General features: G+C 36.8%; 1 protein-coding gene across 1 annotated transcript in view; it reads left to right on the top strand.

Annotated features, from left to right (window-relative positions):
• Positions 1–19497, top strand: part of LOC123820863 (mitochondrial import inner membrane translocase subunit Tim23) — a 29898-nt gene extending 10401 nt beyond the window's left edge. The window contains exons 3-7 of the mRNA XM_045841870.1: positions 5464–5557; positions 5761–5845; positions 8420–8478; positions 10713–10823; positions 19010–19497. Coding sequence (XP_045697826.1) covers positions 5464–5557; positions 5761–5845; positions 8420–8478; positions 10713–10823; positions 19010–19125 — 465 coding nt within the window. The 3' untranslated portion in view covers positions 19126–19497. The remainder of the gene's footprint in view (positions 1–5463; positions 5558–5760; positions 5846–8419; positions 8479–10712; positions 10824–19009) is intronic.
• Positions 19498–19651: the final 154 nt, after the last annotated feature.

Raw genomic sequence — 19651 nt, 5'->3', positions numbered from 1 at the left:
GACTTTGCTGTCATTTTATTGTACATGTTTTTTATCTTTTTCTTAGATAAGTCCCTTTAACATTTCATATAATAAGGGCTTGGTGATGATGAACTCCTTTAACTTGACTTTATCTGAGAAGCACTTTATCTGCCCTTCCATTCTAAATGAAAGCTTTGCTGGATAGAGCAATCTTGGTTGTAGGTCCTTGCCTTTCATGACTTGGAATACTTCTTTCCAGCCCTTTCTTGCCTGCAAGGTTTCTTTTGAGAAATCAGCTGACACTCTTATGGGAACTCCTTTGTAGGTAACTGTCTCCTTTTCTCTTGCTGCTTTTAAGGTCCTCTCCTTATCATTACTGTTGGGTAATGTAAGTATGATGTGCCTTGGAGTGTGCTTCCTTGGGTCCAACCTCTTTGGGACTCTCTGAGCTTCCTGGACTTCCTGGAAGTCGATTTCCTTTCCCAGATTAGGGAAGTTCTCCTGCACTGTATTTTCAAATAAGTTTTCAATTTCTTGCTCTTCCTGTTCTCTTTCTGGCACCCCTATGATTGGAATGTTTAAAGTTGTCCCTAAGGTTCCTAAACCTCTCCTCATTTTTTTGAATTCTTGTTTCTTCATTCTGTTCTGGTTGAATGTTTCTTTCTTCCTTCAGCTCCAAACCATTGCTTTAAGTCCCAGTTTCCTTCCCTTCCCTGTGCATTTTCCTTTATTTCACTTTTTATAGCCTTCATTTTTTCCTGTATTTTGCAACCATACGCAACCATTCCTGTGAGCATACTGATTACCAGTGTTTTGTACTCTGCATCTGATAGGTTAGCTGTCTCCTCCTCACTTAGTTCTATATTTGGAATTTTAATCCGTTCTTTCATTTGGGCCATATTTCTTTGTCCCAGTGCACATGTTATGTTGTAAGAGGTGGAACCTTATGTATTTGCCATGGTGGAGCAATCCACTTCACTGTGTTGTGGCACTGTACATGGAGGCGGGGTCCAAGAGGGAACAATGCAGCTTGCTCAGCTCACTGGGCTCTCTGCAGGCTTTCATTCACTTCCCCTGCTACCCATAAGCATTTCGGCCTTTCTGGTGGTAATTCCCAGGTGGATGGGTTTGTGTACATTCTAGGACCCTGTGGGTCTCTCCAGTATACTCTCCTGTTGGGCTGGGAGTTTATCCCACCACCTCAACCCCCACAGATATTTACATTCATGGGGTTTGAGGCTTTCTTTTCCCATGCTGGAACCCTGGGTGGCGCAGTCTGTCTGGCTCCCCAGTTGTTCCTCCCAGTTTATCTACACACGAATGTGGGACTGCAAGCTGCTGCCTCACCCACTCTGTCCTCCAGCCATCCTCCAGACACCCCACCGCCTTGCCTTGCCACTTGTCCCTTCCACCCAGCTGCCTGTCTCTGACCCTCCTACAAGTCTGGATGAAAGTTTCTTCTTTAACCCCTTGGTTATCAGACTTCCGTACAGTTCAGTTTTCTGGCAGTTCTGGGATTTTTTTTGTTTGTTTTTTTAATTTGTTTTTATCATTTTTTGGTTGTGTGAGGAGGCAAAGTATATCTTCCTACACCTCCATCTTGGCCAGCAGTATAGTTAGTAGGTGTTCACAAACATTCCAAAACAATTAAAGTTGGGACAATTAAAGCTAGTAATCATATTTTTATAGAAACCAAAAGCTTTAATTTCGTAGGGTTCCCTCTGAAGTTAATGTAATTTGACTAGGATCTCCTCCCTGAAAATCTTTGAAAATTTTTGTTATATGAAACAGTACATTTTTATTAACTTTATAAACCCCGATGACAAGTAACCACATTGTTTTCAAGTGATTTTGTATATGAATTGATGTATATTTGCTTTCAGTCTTCATAGTGTCTTTATTACAGTGACCCTAGCAAAGAGTAAATTGGTAAGACATACTCTTGTGCTTACTAATGCTCGTTACAACCATTTTTAAAAATTTTGTTTGTAATTAGTGACCCATTCTGGATTGGAAGGTAATTATTTACCTCATCAAGTCAAATATGGCATTTCTAGAAACCTCAAACCAGAAGCACCATTTAAAATTGTCATTAAGTTCAAAAGATAGGAAATACCCACAATTTACGAAACTATGTATATAATAAATATATGAGTGGCATGGCATCTATTCAAAGTTTGCTTATTATTGCCCAAAAAACCATTTCCATGTGATAATAGTAGAGGTGCTTGCTTATTTGCGCAATTTTTGCCTAAATGTATGCATAAGCCAGAGATAAAAAATCAGTACAGAGCTATACTCTTCCTAATCAGGAATGCATTTAGCAAACAAAGGTATTTTACAAAGGAACCTGTTAGAGAGTTGCCAAGTATATAAGTACTGTCCTTCTGGAATTTTTTCTAACCTTTTTGGACAGAAAGCTTGGCTAAAATTCATTGAATGTGTTCTTCATAAGAGTGTATTGTATTGTACAGTTAGTCATATTGTGTTCTTATGGTAGCATTTCTCAACCCAGGATTCTTGGTTAGCCTTCAAGAAGTTCATACCAAGTTTTGTGTATACATTAATTGGAAAGAGGGTCTACAGCTTTCTAAGATTATCAAAAGAATAATTAAGAAGGGAAACTTCTGGCCAAGATGGAGGCATAGGTAGACACTCCGTGCCTCCTGCACAGCCAAGATAGGGACAACAACAATTTTAGAAACAGAATAACAACCAAAATGACAGGAAATTGAACTGTATGGAGTTAAAATAGACACGTTCATCCAGACTGGTAGGAAGGGCAGAGTTGGACAGCTGGCCATAGAGGGGTCTCAGAACAAAGAGCATTGGGACCAGCGTTAAGGCATCCCGGGCGCTCAAGACCGCAGTGGGTGGACCCTGGGCACACAAGCAGCAGCACTGGCAGACCCCAGCCGAGGGGTAGCAACCGGCAGACCCAGCCAGGCAGCAATTGTGAAGCAAGGCTCTGCACGCAAGGTGGCTGGCTGACCAGGCGGTCCCAGGGTCCCATCTCGGGGAAATAGAGCCTCGGGGCACTGATTGAAAACACTTGTGGGGGTTGAGGCGCAGGCAGAGACTCTCAGCCTCACAAGAGGGGTCGTTGGAAAGACCCATGGGGTACACAAGCTCACCCATACGGGAACTAACACCAGAAAGGCCCAGTTTGCTTGGGGGAAACAGTGGAATGGACTGAAGTCCAATGGAGAGCGGAGCAAGTGCCATTGTTCCCTCTCGGACCCCGCCCCCACATACAGTGTCACAACCCAGTGGCTGGGTTGCCCCACCCTGGTGAACACCTAAGGCTCTCCCCCTCATATGTAACAGGCGTGACAAGACAAAAAAAAATGGCTCAAACAAAAGAACAAAGGAAAGTCCCAGAACAAATACTTTTAAGCGACCGAGGCATAGCCAACCTATCAGATACACAGTTCAAAACACTGGTGATCAGGATGCTCACAGAATTGGTTGAATTTGGTCACAAATTAGATGAAAAAATGAAGGCTACAATAAGTGAAATGAAGAAAAATGCAATAGCGATGGAAAGAAAACTGGGTCTCACATCAATGGAGTGGACCAGAAGGGAGACACAACATACAATCAGAAAAGAATGAAGAAATAAGAATTTAAAAAAATGAGAGGCTTAGGAACCTCCAGGACATCTTTAAATGTTCCAACATCCGAATCACAGGGGTACCAGGAGGACAAGAGGAAGAGCAAAAAGAGGAAAAGTTATTTGAACAAATAATAAAAGAGAACTTCCCCAATCTGGCAAAGAAAATACACTTCTAGGAAGTCCAGGAAGCTCAGAGAGTCCAAAAGAAGTTGGACCCAAGGAAGCACACTCCAAGGCACTTCATAATTACATTAGCCAAGATTAAAATGAAGGAGAATCCTAGAAGCAGCAAGAGATAAGGAGACAGTCACCTACAAAGGAGTTCCCATCAGACTGTCAGCTGATTTCTCAAGAGACCTTACAGGCAAGAAGAGGCTGGAAAGAAGTATTCCAAGTCATGAAAGGCAAGGACCTACAACCAAGATTGCTCTATCCAACAAAGCTTTCATTTAGAATGGAAGGGCAGATAAAGTGCTTCTCAGATAAGGTCAAGTTAAAGGAGTTCATCATCACCAAGCCCTTATTATATGAAATGTTAAAGGGACTTATCTAAGAAAAAGAAGATAAAAAACATGTACAGTAAAATGGCAGCAAACTCACAATTATTAACAACCACACCTGAAACAAAAACAATTTAAGCAAACAACTAGAACAGGAACAGAACCACAGAAATGGAGACCGCATGGAGGGTTAGCAACAGGGAAGTGGGAGGAGAGGCGGGGGAGGTATGGAGAATAAGTAGCATAGATGGTAGGTAGAAAATAGACGGGGGAGGGGGGCAAGAATTGTATGGGAAATGTAGAAGCTAAAGAACTTATGACACATGGACATGAACTAAAGGGGGAATGAGTGGGGGAAGTGAAGGATGAATAATGGGACAACTTTAGTGGCATAATCAATAAAATATATTAAAAATAAATAAAAGGTAATTTTGACCTTGCATAACTGATCCAAGGTATTGTGCTTTTATAGTTTCTGCTCATTTTTTTTAATGCACATGTAATCTTACACATTGTAAATGGTGCCTGATAAATAGTAGCTATTTTCTTCTTCCAGATTGTTATTATGTCAACTGTAACTTCTCATAGCTTTCAGTTTACCTTTCTCTAGGGCTGTTCTTCATAAACTCTGTGGCAGTGTTGCTTCAGATTTACCATTACTGCCCTGGCTGATGGTGTGGCTCCATGGGTTAAGTGGTGGCCTGTGAACCAAAGGGTTGCAGGTTTGATTTCCAGTCAGGAGTGCCTGGGTTGCAGGCTAGGTTCCCAGTAGGGGTCAAGTGAGAGGAGACCGCAAATTGATGTTTCTCTGCCTCTCTTTCTTCCTCCCTCCCCCTCTCTAAAAATAAATAAAATCACCCTGGTTGGTGTTGGTAGGTCAGTGGATTGAGTGCAGGCCTGTGAACCAAAGCATTGCCGGTTCAATTCCCAGTCAGGGCATATGCCTGGGTTGTGGTCCGTGTCCCTGGTAGAGGGTGCACGAGAAGCAACCACACATTGATGTTTCACTCCCCCTCTTTCTCCCTTCCTTCCCCTCCCTCTAAAAATAAATAAAATCTTGAAAAAAAATAAAATCTTGAAAAATATATTTATCATTACATAAGGCACTTTACGTTACAACCCATCAAACTTTCATTGAGAAGCAGTTTTGAAGAAGAACCCCTCCTAAGAACTAATTAGCATAACTGTAAATCTTGTATATTTCATTGCACTTTGATTTAAGTGTTGCTGGTGGTGTAGAAAGTTTTGTTTTTGACTACGCATATTTGAGTTTTAGTTAATACAAGGTTTTACTTTATGTGAAAAACTACTTTAACAAATTAAAAAACATTTGCAGGTATTCTCTCTTGAGGGGAACTCAGCATGGTTTTTATATTATCCCTTTAGGATACAGATGAGTTTATTTTACCAACTGGAGCTAATAAAACCCGGGGCAGATTTGAACTGGCCTTCTTTACTATTGGAGGATGTTGTATGACAGGTGAGTACAATAATTTTTTTTAAGTGTCCTTAATGCAGGTAGTCAGAGACTTAAAACAATTAAAATGTTGCTTTCACGTTTTTTAAAGAATCATTATTTACATTTTTCATTCTTTCCTACTTTATAAAAATGAAAAAGTCAGAAGTACACTTTTTAAATATAAAGATGTATTACTTGCATGAATTGTTACTATGATTTACTAGGGGCTGCATTTGGGGCAGTGAATGGTCTACGGCTAGGATTGAAAGAAACCCAGAACATGGCCTGGTCCAAACCAAGAAATGTACAGTAAGTCTCATGTAATCATCTGATGTAGTCATGCTTGAATATTAACCTCTGCTGTGTTGGATCGATGAGTACAATGTTGAGATTACAGATGTTTAGGGTATTGATATTCTATTTATTGATCAATTTTATTTTTCTTCAAGATAAAAGGAACTAAACAAATCACACTACTGAGGCTTAAGCTTTTAAAAGGAGTGATTTTTGAGTCAGTGTCCCTCAATCAGCTGATGCTACCCCAGCCTAACTTCAGCTACACGTGTTTTGTTTTATTACATATTTTATTTGGTAGGCCTATATAACTTGCTTTTCAAATTGTTGAATTAGCAGTACATTATTTGGATTGTTCAGGGGCATGCAGAACCATAGGACAAGGTAATGAAATAAAAGGCACTAGATATAAGTGATTGCTGGATCTGCATTATTTGACTTGAATGTAGCTTCACTTTCCATTTCTGAAATGGAAAGCTGCCAAAAATTTAAATGAAATTTCTAGAAACGTACAGATAGTTCCAAAGGAATAAGACAGTATTCTAGGAAAATTGATTTGCAGAGTAGAGGAAGTACAACTAAAAAGGTCAGAAAGTGTATATGTGTTATCTTCACCCTACTTAAGAAATATGACCAGTCCCTGTTTATATTTTCCTAATATATTGTTTAATTTTGCATGTTTTTATATTTTATATGAGTGGAATCACAGTATATATTTTTCAGTGGCTCTTGGTTTTGTATTAGGACACTTTAAATTCCATCTTCATTATTTGTTTAGCCAGCAGATGGCAGCAGGTATCTGCTAGAATTAGACCTTGGGAATCCTGAAGGCAAGTCAGTTTTTTCATAGTCCTATTACTCTGTGGATCATTGCCCTTGTTTAACTAGCCCAGATCCTTGAATGTTTTTATATTTATATTCTTAATATTTGTCCCTTACACCAATAATTTTTTCTTTTTGAATTATGGAGAATTTGGAACATATACAAAAATAGAATAGTACAGTGAACACCCGTGAACCATAACCTGTCCTCAACAACCGTCAACCAAGACTAATTATGTCCCATCTCTTTCTTGCCTTCCATATTGTTAATGAAACATATCCCCAGTGTTAAGCATCAGTTTGAAGGCAGGGCGTCTCCTAGAAAAGATAGCTTTTGTTTGTTTGTTTGTTTGTTTGTTTGTTTTAAGATTTTATTTCTTTTTAGGCAGAGGAAGGGAGGGAGAAAAACATCAGTTGCCTCTCACACACCCACACACCCCCAACTAGGGACCTGGCAGGCAGTCCAGGCATGTGCCCCATTCAGGAGTCCTGGGAACTGTGACTGTGATCAGTTTGCAAGACAATACCCAGCCCACTGAGCCACACCAATCAGAGTGTCACTCTTTTGTTTTGTAAAACAGTAATAGTAACTTTTTATAGGGAGATGAATTAGTTTGCATTTTTCAAAAATATTATACACCATTTTTTATATAATCATCCTTCTCTTCCTAAATAGGAATACAGCATTTAAAAATGGAAAGAAGGGAAGGTTTCAGGTTAGATGGATCTATGTAGCTTCAAAGTCTTGTTTTATTACTTACTATTTCGCCATCTTAGGTAAGGCTTAGGCTGTCTATATTTTATGCCTTTAAGGCTTAATAAGACAGATGATTCAAGTGAGAAGTAGGTAAAGGCCAAATAAATGGAGGTATGCCTAATTGTGTCCCAAAGAATTTTGCCAATTTGCAGTGCTGTTGATAAACAGTACAGTGGTGAAAATTCATAGTTTTAAAAACTTGTGACAAGTGTGAAAGCAGTATGTTAAACTTAAAATATAATAGTAAATACAATATTAGTAAATAATTAATTAGAAACAATATACTCTCCAAAACAATATTTTAGGAGTAATACAAATTTTTATTATTAAGCATTAAATTTTAAGTTCTTTGTCTGTTTGTTGCTGTAATCCTGTAATCTCCAGCAGTAGTCAGCTGTCCAGGCAGAATCATTACTGTGATGGTGTTACATTGCTGGAAGAGGAATGTCCCCTCTTCTTCTTCCAGTTGCCTCTGTCACTGTTCTGGTGGCAGGTGGCACTGGTACAAGGCAGAACTGAGTTTCCCTCACATGCATTCTGGTTTGCTTTTTCCTTTGAGTATTTTTAATTCTGCTTTATCTTCTATAATATTCCATGCTTTGATTTTATGTAATATTCTAAATATATCCTCCCCCCCCCCAAAAAAAAAAAAACAACTTCTAAGCTAGTTTGTTCATTATAATGGCATTTTTTATACAGATCAGTTTCTGTAAAATTCTTTATAAAATAAATTTCAGGCTGTCATTGAAAGCCTTTTTGTGTTTGTTATATATTTTATGAGAAATTTCCTCACTGGTTGCTCAAAAAGGTTGGAGGTTTTAACCTACCTTCATTTATATTTCTATAAAGTGAAAGTCATCCTTATTGAATTCTAAGGAGGTACTAAGTTTTTTAATGAAGAAAACTAGGAATTGAGTTTATAGTTTTTAAATAGCTGCAAGTATGTTTTTTTAAATTACTAGAGAAATAATTATTCTAAATAGAGATTCTTTGTCTTTCTGCCCTTGTAGAATTTTGAACATGGTGACCAGGCAAGGGGCACTTTGGGCTAATACTCTAGGTTCTTTGGGTAAGTAGAGATTTCACTTGATAATAAATTATTGATGCAAAGAACGAATATACACATAACATGAACAATTTGATCAACCAAAATTTTTAAAATCCTTGTATATTAAAAATTGTTTAAATCCACTCTTGTCGGCAGTATAGCTACTACTTAGAAAAGACCAGAAACTACATAAAATAAACCTAGGTGCTAATACTATCTTGTATATCATTTCTGAATGTTTTAAATCTTTTAAAACCCTAATAAAGTCACGTTTTAACAAAAATGAAATCCAGATAATTTAGGTCCGAGGCAAATGGTTCAGATCCTGTAGTTAAATATGATAGGTGAATCAAGCCCTCTTGCTCTGTTTTCTAAGGCTGGTTCAGCATTCTTTTTACCTGAGTAGATTTCCCAGACTTAATTGCCACAGTTGCATTAGGGGCTTTGTCAAGGTGATGAAAGCATTTGCAGTTTTATTTTGTTTTTTTGTTTGTTGGTTTGTTTGTTTTTAAGCATTTGCAGTTCTAGGCAGGGGGAAGTTTAATAATACTTAGACCCCAGCGCTTTCAATATGATTGACTCTTTACTCGTGACTTCAAATAAACCTACCTATTTGTGGCACTTATGCCCTAACTTCCACAGTTTTCTTCATAACTTAGTTGAAAGCCTGAAAAACTTTTAAATATGGCAGATTAAGTAAGGGAAAAATGTAGGCATCTATTGAAAGATAGAAAAGGCCTTTGTTGACACAGTAATATCCTAGTCTTGTTATAAATTTGAAAATACCCATTATTTTTTGGACTGTAAGACGCGCCCCCACCCCCCCCCCCACACACACATTTGGGAGGAAATGGGGTGCATCTTATAGTCTGAGTGTAGTTTTACATTTACATTTGTGAGATATTGTTATTTATGTTAATAAGTATTTTACCACATTTTTTTTGCTTCAAAAATTTTTTTCCTAATTTCCTCTAAAACCTAGATGCATCTTATGGTCCGAAAAATGCAGTAGTACATTTTCACACTATGAAGCACAGTTGAAGTACAGCTCGTATTTGGAATCCTAATAAATGGCAGCTTCCAAATGTTGCCTATTTCCTCATTGCCCCCATCCTCCACGCACAGCCACCCTCCTTTGCTCTGTTTGATTGTTTGTATACCTAGAGTAATCATCCATTGTGTTCTACCCGGAACTTTCTTAGTTTTAGCACTGAAGGTCCCATGTACCAGGAAACCCTCAGTCTTGGACACATTGGGATGGCCAGTCACACCATGTGTTCCCTTTGTAATATGATTTATCACAATGTCCTGCTCAAGTTCAATTTCAGTTAAAAATATTGAAACAGGAAGAAAATCCTCTATGAAACTCTAAAAACTCAGTATTTGTAAGGCTGATCTTGGTATAATGTTGAAGAATCAAATGTGGCAATTTTGATAACAGGTAAGGAAAAGGATTAATGCAGCAATTTTCAACCAGTATGCCACAAAAAATTTTAAAGCTTTGTAATACTTGACTATTTAGTCAAGAGCACTGACCTCTTTTCGCTTAGATTGTCGAATTTAAAAATGATAGCCAACAACACAACAGTAGCTGTCTGGTGTGAATGAATCAAAATTATACTTTTTTTTGGTCAGGTCAGTAAAAAGTATATTTTTTGGTGTGCTGCAGAATTTTAGTACTCGTTTATGTGTACCATGAGATGAAAAAGGTTGAAAATCACTAGATTAATGCATTCATGGATAATAGAAATCTTTAGAGGCATAGGGAGGTGGAAGATCTTGTTAAAACTAAATAGTAGTAGTTTCATAGTTTTTACACATTCAGCAACCAAACTTCACTTTTTTTAGCTATATTTTTTATAATAGAAATACATGTCGTTTTTGTTTCTAAATCCAAAGTATAATTATTATAAATAAAATACAAGTGAAAATTAAAAGTATTCTTCCTGGGACTCCTCAGTGGTACTTTTCATTAATAGCTACTATTAATATTTCTTCTGAATCTTTCCAAACATCATCTTTGCTTATTCAGAGTCATAATCATGTGCCTGCTTTACATATTAGTGAATATAGTTCATCCTCCTTTTTGATTTAAGTGAGTATATGTACTATTCCATTTTGATCACTCTTTATATATATATACCTTGGAATACTTGTATGATGATGTCTGTAGGATATATTTATCTAAATACAATTTCCACACTGACTTGCGATCGCTTTTTTATTACTACTGATCAGTTCTATTTCCCCTATAGCTTTGCTTTATAGTGCATTTGGTGTCATCATTGAGAAAACACGAGGTGCAGAAGATGACCTCAATACAGTAGCAGCTGGAACCATGACGGGCATGTTGTATAAATGTACAGGTAGGAAATAGTGAATAGAGAGCTGTCTCTTTGTACAGCTGAAGTGTACTTTTTATTCATAGTTTGCAAAAAAAAAACTTGATACTTTTTTTTTCCCCAGTATCACCTAGTGTTCTCAGAAACCCAGTGATTGTTTTGTGGTTTTTGTTTGTATGTTTGTTTTTTAGTTTTGGTAAAATACATATAACGTAAAATTGACCATCTACACCATATTTTAAGTATACAGTTCAGTAATGTTATATTTACACTGTTGTGCAACCTGTCTCCACAACTTCGTTTTGCAAACCTGAAACTCAACTCATTAAACAATTCCCCATTTCTCCCTTCAGCCCCTGGGAGCCACCATTTTGCTTTGTATCTGAGATTGACTACTTTAGGTACCTCCTGTAAGTAGAATCATGCAGTATTTATCCTTTTGTGACTGGCTTATTTCATTTAATACAGGGCCCTCAAGTTTCTTTTTTTTTTTTTTTTTAATGTGGTGTCACGATTCTTTCCTTTCTAAGGCCAAATAGTACTCTATCATACATATATGCCACATTTTGTTTATCCATTCATCTCTCAATGGACACTTGGGTTGCTTCCACCTTTGGCTGCTTTAAATAATACTGTTACAAATGAACATTGATAAACTAAATACCATTTAATTTTGAAAAATAAAGCCCTAAGAGTTGAACCAGAATGGTCTGGGTGAAGATCAAAACCAAATTCTCCTCTAAAATAGAATTAACATTTACTGAATTATGAGTATACTCTCAGTAATAAATAATTATTTGTTTCATTTAAAACACCATGAAGTGATAATCACACCCCAATTTTATAGATGAGCACAGTATTAAGATGACATTTTTCAAAATGTCATATAAGCAATGACAGCTCCAAATTTTTCATCACATTTTAGTTTTAAATAGTTTAATTAAACTGCATAAGTCCTGTTGTACTCCTGCCTCTGAAAAGCACTTTTATTTGCTTGATTGCTTTCTTATTAGACACTTGATTGACTGTGTCTAATAAGAAATACTAACAAATAATTCTGTTTTTTTTTTCCTGGGGGGGGGGTTTGGTAGGAATTCCTCTATCATATATGTTAGACATTTTTGCTTAATTTTTACTAGAAACAAAAAAAAGTCACATGATTATAGAATCCAAGTTTTCCTAATAACATAGAGTGAGAGGCTTTTCTATATTGAAAATAAATTACTTTTGAAATTTTATCCCTAACAGCTCACAAAACTTATTGCAACATTTATGGATATGTTGACACAACAAACAGAGCTTGCAGGTAGAATATGTCCATGAAATGTGTTGGCATCAAAAAGTCTTGTTAAAAACTTAAAAATACTTTTCACATTGAAAATCTGTAGAATCAGACAAAAGAATTTTAAGTTTTAATTGGCAGCACAAAGGTGACACTCAAACAGCAAGGATTAGTTGGCCCTTTTTTTTTTTTTTTCAGATTTTTTTTTTTTTTTATAAGAAACAAATTTGTGTGAAATAAATAGGCTGCCTCTTGCTCACCCCGTACTGGGAGCTCACTGACTTAACCAGGAATCAAACCAGCAACTTTTCACTCAGTGGGGCAACACTCAACCAACTGAGCCACAATGGTCAGAGCGGCCCAAACTATATTTTAAATGACAATCTAATTTTTAAAAAACATCAGATTTCACAAAATTCTGGAATTACAGCTTCTTTTGAATAAGTGGAATACACCAAGTTCCATTGCATGGTGTCAAATGACCGGAGCAGAGTGGGCAGCTGCTTCTACCCCAGTGGATGAGCACTGAAGCTCCATCTGGGTCTCCACCGTTCCCTATTTTCTTACTCCCTGTAAGCCATTATGGCATTTCCTGTGTTAAGGGCAGTTCTGAGTATAAGAATGCAAGTTACCATCTAAGACATTATGCATATTTAAAAGCTAGGAAAGGCTAAATATTGATACTATCAAAAGACATGGGATCCTTGCTTTCTGTGTCAAGAACTTCCTTGCAGTGATAGCTTGGGTTAGCTTCAACTTATAAATTATAAATTATATAAGAGAATGCCCTTGGTTCAGAAGAGAAAAGGATTATCCATTAACTCTGTCAGGTGATAAGCTGATTGCAGTTTCCATTAAGTTGTGAAACATAGAGGAAGTAAATAATCTGCTGAACCACAATCCAGCCATTACTTCATAGTTCCTGGCTCAGAACATCAAAGTCACTCTAAAATCAGAAGCAAATTGGAGTCTTGTTGATTTCTGGCTTGGGATAAACTTAAGAAGACAAAGCACAGAATTATGAATTTGACATGAATACAAAATGTAATTTCAACTTTCAGATATGGAAGAGTTCGGGCACTTAGCCTAGAGCCACCATAAACTGTTAAGGAAAGAATTTTACATTAGACCTGGCTGGTATGACTCAGTGTATTGAACACCAGCCTGTGAACTGAAAAGGTCACAGGTTCGATTTCCAGTCTGGGCACATGCCTGGGTTGCAGGCCAGGGCCCAGCCCCCGTGGGGGTTTGCAAGATGCAACCAAGTGGTGTTTCTCTCACACATCGGTGTTTTTCTTCTCCCTGTCTTTCTCCCTTCTCCTCTCTCTCTGAAAATAAATCTTTTTAAGAATTTTACATTTAGGGAATGGCTAATTCCTACTGACCTAAAATATTTCCAATCCCCAGTGTGCTCTTTAAAACCAGAAATTTTAAAAAAGGAAAGGGTTTAGAATGAAAGCATTATGATTTAATGTAGACACTTTAGTACAAAAGTATACTTTCCAGCTGCTCAGTAGAAAGAGAAATTATGAGGGAAAATACCACATGAGAAAATGTGTTGTCAGAACAAAAAGAGGCTAAAAGTTTTCTTTTTTTTTAAGTACTAGTTCTGATATGATTTTAGTTTAGGCCTAATGCTTACTTAATGAACTAGGTAAATATTCCCCAGAAGGCATGAGATGTCATTGTTAGATTTCCTGTAGCATATGAAAATCTGTTTAATAATGGCTAGTATTTTACCAGAACAAGAACGGTTATAGTTTTGTTATCATCCATAAATTTAGGAATGTTTAAGACACCTGGTCACTTACCTTCAGAAAATAAAGCCTCAAACCAAGACATGGGCTCCGCTTTCCACTCACAAAAAGTCCCTGATCTGTTAATCCTATTCCTTCCATAAGAAAGTCATCTTAATAAAAGCAAACTAAGTAAAAGTAAAAAGATATACAAATCTAAGTTATCAATTTAAGCAATTGTCATTGGTGTTATTGTTAATAGGCAGTATTTATCCATGAATGCAAGGCTTTCAAAATTAAATTCTGTATGTAAAAAGGAGCCTTTTGATGACTTCTTTATTGCTATTACTAGCATCAACATTCTTCCAGTAAATAAAAATACATATAACATATAAATTAGGCAGACAGCTGTCATAATATGTAAAACATATCAACAAATCACTTAAACTGACAACCCACTAAAAAATGAAGTAAGGATATGACAAAACACTTCAGGAAAAAAATACAAATGGTTGCTAAACAATAGAAGTTACTCAGTTTCATGGGCAACCAGGGAAAAGCAAAATAAGACATGAAGATAATATTTTTCACCAACTAGCTTAAGTAAGGTGATGGTAGATAACATTTAATATTGGCAAAAGATAAGCAAGTGCCTTGAAGGGCAATTTGGCATTCATTATTAATATTTGAAATATGTAAATTATTTGCTCAAGTAATCTCTAACATTCAGCCGTTTATTCTGAATCAGACTAAGGCATACATGCAAAACTGTACCAAGGCATTTGAGACTGGCTTCAAGGAGAAGGTGATATTTGAACAAACACCAACAGATGAGGGCACATGTGATATGGATCTGGAGGGGGTGATTTAGATAGATAAGGATAATAGCACAATCAAAAGCCCTGAAGTGGGAATTCAAAGGCATTAGGAATAGTAGTAGAATCTGGAGCCAAAAAAACTTGGAAGGAACTAAACCATGGAAAAGATAGAGCTTCATAGGCCACAGTAAAGAATTTGGCTTAACTGGGCATCAGTTAATCTTACCTCCTAAGTACTAGCATTTCTACTTATTTATAAGCCTTATATTGTGTATTGTAACTTCCAAAGAATTAAACTTTCACCCTTCTCCTGAGTACAAAGTTTATATCAGCAGTGTTCACTAAGGGTTGAAAAACCCTCTAGAACTTCTGTAAGATTCTCAAAGAGGGCCTGAGATACTTCCTATCACCCACAGAAAACCCCCCACCAAAAAGACTAAGGATCTGGTGAAAAATAGTTCTAAAATGACACAGTAATGTGGGAAGTCAAAAACAACAGATAGTATTTTAGTGTGTTTAGTCTTGCATGGAAGAACTGGGATTGCAAGGAAGAAATGGATGGGACTGTGGTGAGGGAAGCACAGCAAAGTTAGCCACCATGCTGTTCAAAGTCACACATTGCTTCCACTCTAACAAAGAAAAAACAAGCAGGAAACAGCCTTCTAGTGACCCAGTCACCTTCAATTTTTACCTTTCTGTCACCATCCCCTCATTTCATCCATTGTGAAGTTTACCACCTATTCCTTGAGGCCCTTATCACAAAACCTGAACTTCTCTAGCAGTATTTGTCATTGATCATTTTGACTTTAGGCTTCTTCCTCGATTCCATCTTAGCTGCTCACTATATCTGGCTTAATCTTTCTCAAGGAAGGTTGTAATTCTAATATTCCCTGTCCAAAAACCTTTGATGGCGACACATTGCCTTTCAACCTAAATTTAAACTTCTTTTTCACCCTAGTCTTCCATGCTCTGGTCCTAACCTATCTTTCCAAACATTTCTCCCATACCTTCCTTGTACATATCATATGACCAAATAGATAAATTTGAAATCCAGTCCATCCTTAAGGCCCAGCTCAACTTATTACTCCTTTCAAGATATTTGATTGTTCCTTTCTCTCTATGTGGTGAAAAAGACAATGGGCTTTGGAATCACACTGGTTTGCCCAGCAGTAAACATCTGTGTGAACAAGACAGTAACTTGTCTGAATTTCAGTTTCTTTGTTTATACAACAAAAGTGACCTCTCTTCTCTTCATTGACACATAAATGAGGAGGCCAGTTACTTCCTTTCTGCTGCAAGCACATTTGTACAATTTAAGACTTAACAGTTTTCATAGTAGGGAGTCAAAAGACAATCTCTACCATTGAAAATCAAGAAATAGCAAGATAATCATGTTCTTTAGAGTCATGAAGGTAAAGAACAAAGAATAGGGAACTGGGAATTAGGGTGAGGATGGGGAGCACACCAGACTGTTGTGCATCACAAAAATCTTTCAGTACTATCTTTGACAATTATGTCTTGGACTACTTTGATAAAAGTAAAAAAGTGAGTAATATTTATCAACATAATAAAACTTAAATTGGGCATTAGCCTGGGAGGAGGAGTGGGGAGATACTGTTTAACAGGTGCAGAGTTTCCGTTTTGGAAGATGAAGGTTCTCTGGAGATTGATGGTGATGATGGTAACTCAGTAGTGCCAATGTACTTAATGCTAATGATCTGCACACTTAAAATGTTAAATATCATGTTATGTGTATTTTACCATACTTTTCAAAAATAATAAATTTAACAAAAATTTAAGTTCAGTAGTCATCTCAGTGTGTAGGTTAGGCTGTTACTCTAAAGCAGGAGCCACCAGTTCCTGTTTGCCAGATGTCTGTTCCCTGTGTTTTACATTTTTTTAAGTTAACATTTTAAAACTTACGTAAATGTTTTATAATAACCTTTGATCTGTCAAAGCCTAAAATACTTATTTTCTGGCCATTTTAAGAAAAATTGCCAATTCCTGCTCTAAAGAATGTCAGATTGTGCAAGCTCTGCCACTAATCTACTCTCTGCCTCACAAAAGGTATTTAGATAATTTGGACCTCATTTCCCCAAGCTTAAAAGAGGTAATATTTTCCCTTTCAAGGAGTGTGTAAGGATCCAAAAGATAGAAAGTAAAACTGTGAAACACAGGTCTCGTGTTTGTTGTGCTTTGCGGAGACTGACCGTTGGCCTTATTTGATTATTCTGTGTGCAAAGCAAGCTGATTTGCTAATCAGCTTCCTGTGCTTAGTTGGGCAGAAGTTGTTGGTGTACAGAAAGCCTAAAGCCAAGGTCCTTAAATATTTAACAGATAACCAGGTAGAAAACTCTGAAATTAGTAGTAAGAGTTAAAAATAAAACTAAAACATGGTTGGTATGTGATAAAAAGCTATCCATGAGTCAGGATTAACGGTACTTAGTAAAACACTGCGTATTTTTTATGTCTTATTGGAAATAACTTTTTTCTAGTCTTCAAAGAAGTAACTTAATTGATTTGAACTGTTTCATTTTGGTCAAAGTATCTGAAAGCCTTATTGTTCCCCCGGGGTAGGGTGGGGGGTGCTTATTTGATTGCTGAAAACTATTATGAAAATCCTTCCAAAAGGGCCAACTGGCAGTAACAGTTTGGCTATTTCCAAACCAGTAGGTAGACTTCAGAGCCCTATGGTTCTTAATTTATTCAAGGTCCAGGGCAATAAGTCTAAATGTTTTGTCCCAGGAAATAGTATCTGCAATTTAGTGTTTTCAGTTACATGCCTTCCATCATTTTTCAAATAATAAACAGCAGTGAGGCCATCTTAACTTTTGATTTGGGTTGAATCAGAACAGATTAGAGTATTAAATTTTTATAATTTGTTTGCTTATTACACTCAAAAAGTTTAGATCTATTAACTGAGTCATAGTGATGTTGCTGCAGGTAGCTTAGCATTTATTCTGCACTTTGTAGTTTTTTTTTCCATTTTAAGAATTAGGTCTAATTATAGTTCATTATCTTTTTTATTGACCTGACAGGTCAGAAATACGAGGTAGGTCCTTACTAAACTGAACTAATTGTTTTAAATTATATTTCAGACACATCGAATACAGTTGCAAATTCAACTGTAATGTCTAGTCGTAACTAAAGCAAGATATACAGAGATCTGGACTTCAAGGAGACACCTCCTATTTAAATGTTTTTGATGTCTCCGATCCCCCACACACACACATATTTGACATCTATTTTAGAGATGATGTAAGCAGTTTCTGTATGGATCTGTTTGAGCGAGATAAGTAAGGCATTTCATAGTAGAAACCTAAGCAGGTTAGCTATCAGAACTCCAGACTTCAGAAGCTCTTGGAAGGAGTAGACCTTTAATCTGTTAGCTAGAGCCATCTGGCAGGATGTCATTGCAGAAATGATTGGCTTGAAGTAAACTGGGCAACATCACTGAATTTCACAGAATTTAATGTCTCCTACTTCTCATAAGGTAATTACTAGGCCACAGCTGCATTCCCTTTGCTTTCCTAAAACAACTTAAAACAAATACTCCATAGGTAAAATATAGGCTACCTGAAGTTTATGGTCCCCACCTGTTTGTGAAACTCATATTCTCTTAAAAGTTTGAGTAAATTTCTTAGTAGATGTGGGTACTTACTTCAGTTAATTGGTTGAGTTTTGTTTCTGCATTTTAAACAAAACATTTAGTTAATCCTTAAGTGTTTTTCAACTAGTGCAATGATGCCAAGAGCCTCACTGCTCAGTATTTGTAATAGAATATTGTCCGACACATCAGTGTTGGAATGAGGGACAGGGAAGTTGGTACTTCTTCTTCAGCACCTAACTCAAAGCTTTGTTATAATCATCTTACCACCTCTACTTCAGTCTTCCAAGTTAGTATTTTGACGCCTGTAGAGTCCAAAGGTTAATGCCATTTCCATAGAGGGTATGGCCTTGTTTATATATCACTTTAAGTCACTTGATAGTGCCAATGAAGTCTAAACTGTTTTGACTAGCAGGAAATTACTGATCTGGCTGGTAATGCAATGGTAATAAGCCTAAGATCTTTTATAAAAAGTATTAAGAACAAGTCTGATTGAAAAAAGCCAAACTGTTAATGCTGATAATTTTAGGTATAAATTGTGACATTAAAAGTGAAAAGATTTTATTAAAATACGAAATATAGCATGTATATTAAACAAGTCATTTAGGGACTTTGTCTCCTGATTGGTTTCTTTTAAAACTTTTACTCTCCTGTTTGGGACAGTATTTATAAACATAAATGGTTATGTCTCAATTCTATAATACTCTTGTTTAATCCATTGATGTTAGGACACTATGCAATACAAATATTATTTTTCTCTCTCTCAGGTGGTCTTCGAGGGGTAGCACGAGGTGGTCTAGCAGGACTAACACTTACTAGCCTCTATGCACTATATAATAACTGGGAGCACATGAAAGGCTCCTTGCTCCAACAGTCACTCTGAAGATTTTGCCAACCTGCAAATGGAGGACACTTTAGTCGTTATCCAGATCAATTTATGAGTTAGTGTAGAGTTCTCTTATACCTACAATTAGGTTGAAAAATTGTGCAGATACCAATTTGCTGTGATGAAGATTGTTGACCAGACTGGCTGTCCTTCCAGCCATTAATGAATTGAAGCCAAAACCCTTTGGTGGCTGAGTAGTAACATGGTTATCTCTGAAGATCTTGGACCTGTTCTCTTTCCTACCTGCTGAACGGAAACCTACTTACTCTCATCATTCAGTTTGTTCAATACCATATCACCACATTTGTTCATTCAATGATCAAAAACTGTAATGTTGTCCTGCGTTCCCAATAAAGGGTGAAAACAGAACTGAAGTCCACTCCAGTGTAAACATAATGGGTGTCTCTATTTAAAAACATCTTTCTGGGTTTAAAGTGAAATTTATTCTTCGCATTTTTTTCTACCCCAGCTAGGCTAAAAACATGTTTTCACATTTGTGTTGAAATGAAGGGTTACTGGTGGC

This window comes from Phyllostomus hastatus, unplaced genomic scaffold, assembly GCF_019186645.2.
Source record: "Phyllostomus hastatus isolate PE091 unplaced genomic scaffold, TTU_PhHast_1.1 phas_contig_38, whole genome shotgun sequence".
NCBI classification, from domain to species: Eukaryota; Metazoa; Chordata; class Mammalia; order Chiroptera; family Phyllostomidae; genus Phyllostomus; species Phyllostomus hastatus.
Note: the sequence above shows the minus strand (reverse complement) of the source record. Positions and strands in the feature narration are given on the sequence as shown.